We start from the raw sequence: 3552 nt of genomic DNA on the forward strand, positions 1-3552 counted from the left end.
TCAATTGGTAAATTCTGTGAAATGTGTAGTGAGATAACACATCCATAGTCATTAATCAACACTGTAATTTGTATAAAAAGTTGCAAGAACACAAACTAAGCATAATTGTAACCACCACTTGTTGGTATTTCTTTACACTATTAAGTTGAAGACACCTCTACAAATGCTCTATTGTAAACATGAATTATTAGTATTTCTTTACACTATTAAGTTGAAGACACCTCTACAAATGCTCTATTGTAAACATGAATTATTTTTAGACATGACACTAAAAAAAAGTAAATAGCAATAAGTTAACACACTAATTATTCAACAAACACTTATCAATTCATTAATTATTTTCTTTTATTTAAGAGACCAAGATTTTTTTTCAAGAATCTTACCAATACGTCGTTCTCTATAATGAATTGTGTAAGGTTTACGATATTCGGATGGTTCATTTTTTGTAGTGACTACAAATATTAAGAGAACATTAGATTCAAGCATCAATATAAATGAGAAGTAAGAACAAATCGATGAATTACATACCTTAATTTCCCTCAAATTAAGACATTCTTCTAAGAGTTATATTTTCTCTTCATTTTCTTGATAGCAATCTACACAAACATACACCATCAGACTAATAACAAAAATAATTGTTTGTGTTTAAAGGCACAATGTGTCAGTTCCTACGCCTTGAACTATATGCCACTACACTTATTCATCATCATTTTTCAATATCCCAATTGATTACATTGTATTCTATTTATACTACTATTTTAACCAACTATACTAACTTCATATCATATTAACTACTATTAATACTAACTAAACTATCTACTACACACACATGACATAACCCACCAACGTGATAGTTTTTTATGTTGTGGTTAAATACCAATAAAAGAATTAAATAACACACCAAACATTATTTGAAACCAAACCTAGCATCGAATAATGTTATACTCATCAAACTATCTACTACACACACATTATTTGTTATACTCATTTCTTGGTCTGATCTATTGGTGTCGGTAGACTTGACCCATTTCACAAACCAAAAGAACTTTTGATCTAGTCACATTTTCCTACAATGCTTAGTATTTATCTGATGATCATGTTATAGGGAAAAAAGATACTAGCCCTGTTTTAGCCTTTTAGGTTTGATAAAAATATGAACCTATAGGTAAAAATAAATGATCTTTCTGGGTCTTAGTTCATGTTATCTTCTATATTTGCAGATTAGAACACACGCTATCAGGAGAGCTCATGAGAATATTGATAAGACATTGAAGGCATCAGGCGGTAGACATTATTTGAAATCAAACCTGGCATCAAATATTTGTTGGGCTAGGTTGTGCAATAGCGGTAAAGTTCTTGGTGGAATGAGAACAGGCGTTGTGTAAACTGCATCCTCTAATTCAGCGTTGTGATGCTGCTCATGACCAAAATGATGTTTGCCACCTGAATTTCCTTCATTATCTGGTGACTTAGAGGATGGTCTTAATGAACTTGGAAGGCACTCAAAAAGGCGTTCAGGTTCCACAGGTTTGCTGAAAATGGTAATTTATAATAAGAAAATTTAAGTCTTGAAGAAGATTGACTAATATGAATAAACAGTCAACAGTTTTAACATCAAAGAAATGGTAAATTAACTGCTTAATATCTATGTGAAATAACGATGGATGAAATTGCAGTGATAGAAAGGGCAACAGTATATGAAGAGAACAACACACCTATAAGATGACATGATTTGCTCAAATTCTTGTTCTAACTTTGATAGAGCTTTAGCGAGTAAATTATTTGAATGATTAATTACACCATCACTGCTCTTAAAACTTTTGTTGTTGCTGAAGAAGCTAATATTGCTCTTTAGTTGTTGGATCGCTTCAAGGTAGCTTTCCAAGTCTTCATGCGGACTTCTAAGTATCTTAGACTCTACCTGCATTGTTACAATATCCATACTATCAAACCTGTATAAACAGAACCAATTACTATTTTATATCAAACTAACCTGACGAGAAATATCAAATTGAGACAATATAACTTCTGATGCCTTCAATGTCTTATCAATATTCTCATGAGCTCTCCTGATAGCGTGTGTTCTAATATGCAAATATAGAAGATAACATGAGCTAAGACCCAGAAAGATCATTTATTTTTACCTATAGGTTCATATTTTTATCAAACCTAAAAGGCTAAAACAGGGCTAGTATCTTTTTTTCCCTATAACATGATCATCAGATAAATACTAAGCATTGCAGGAAAATGTGACTAGATCAAAAATTCTTTTGGTTTGTGAAAAGGGTCATGTCTACCGACACCAATAGATCAGACCAAGAAATGAGTATAACATTATTTGAAATCAAACCTGGCATCAAATAATGAGTATAACAAAATAGTTGGGAAAAATTACAGTTAGATATGTCAGCAATTATAACATGAATTTGTGACTTTGTCAATTCTAAGTCTAAGTAGAACATACAATATTATGAACTTGTGACTTTCTTCAATTTTGATTTGAGTATAACAAATGATTAACAACTTGTTTCAAGTAGACTAAAGAAGGGACTAACCTTTTTAGCAGTAGAACCCTTTTTTCATTGAATGTCCCGCAAATGTAACTCATTCTTTTTGTGACAATTGTAATGAACGGTTACTGCTGGACACAATATCTTGCAAAATCAAGCTCTCATATCTCATAGTTAAACAACTCTGAAACCACAAGATTAATACATCATCTGGCTAAATAATCACTAGATTTAATTTTATAACTGTAAGATTTTATTATTATAGTTTCTTGAAACTTTAGATACTAGTATTGTGCAAACACTCTATATAATCACTAAATCGGAACACTAGATAAATCATTATGATCCAGGCGAATGAGCACACTAATTATAACATGCATATTAAGAAAAACTTCTATGTTTTCCACAATTTCTACCGAAGTTAAACCTGCAATTCAATTTATCCCTAGGAAAAGTACATGATAGAAGAAATGACGGATTTGATACACCGATCAGTACGATTATACCAAATAAATCAAAGAGGTCACATTCTTTCAACTCATCCCGTCGAATATCACCCGAGCATACTCAACATTCCCACACTTAGCATACATATCAATTATCGCCGAGCCAAGAATTACATCAATCGAAAAAATCCTCCACAACAAATAATCATGAACTAATCTCGCCTTATTCTTAGCCCCGGTTTCGCACAAGCGTTAACAACCGTCACCATAGAAATCTTATCGAGAACGAAACCTTCTTCTATCATTGAATCAAACAATACAAGAGACTCACTAAGGTTTCCAGACTTAGCAAATGCACTAACCATAACAGTCCAAGTAGTTAAATCTCTCTTTGGAATTTTATCAAACAGTTGGCGTGCATCATCAAGAACATCACAATTAGCATACATATCTACAAGTGCAGCTACTATAAATTCATCCAATTGCAAACCGAACTTGAAAGTGATTTGATGAATCAACTTTCCAAATCTAAGATGTTTATCATCCCTACAGGCTCTAATTACAGAATGTAAAGTATAATTATCAGGAACTAATCC

General features: G+C 32.1%; 1 protein-coding gene across 1 annotated transcript; it reads right to left on the reverse strand.

The window, feature by feature from the left end:
* Positions 1-562: 562 nt before the first annotated feature.
* On the reverse strand, positions 563-2134 carry LOC124939008 (exocyst complex component EXO70A1-like). Its single transcript, XM_047479525.1, has 4 exons — positions 1994-2134; positions 1716-1921; positions 1308-1532; positions 563-596 (listed from the first exon to the last, which is right to left on the reverse strand). The coding sequence occupies exons 1-4, from the start codon at positions 2132-2134 to the stop codon at positions 578-580; spliced, it is 591 nt and encodes a 196-aa protein (XP_047335481.1). The 3' UTR covers positions 563-577.
* Between the last annotated feature and the right edge of the window lie 1418 nt (positions 2135-3552).

The sequence above is a fragment of the Impatiens glandulifera genome, chromosome 5, assembly GCF_907164915.1.
Source record: "Impatiens glandulifera chromosome 5, dImpGla2.1, whole genome shotgun sequence".
Taxonomy (NCBI): Eukaryota; Viridiplantae; Streptophyta; class Magnoliopsida; order Ericales; family Balsaminaceae; genus Impatiens; species Impatiens glandulifera.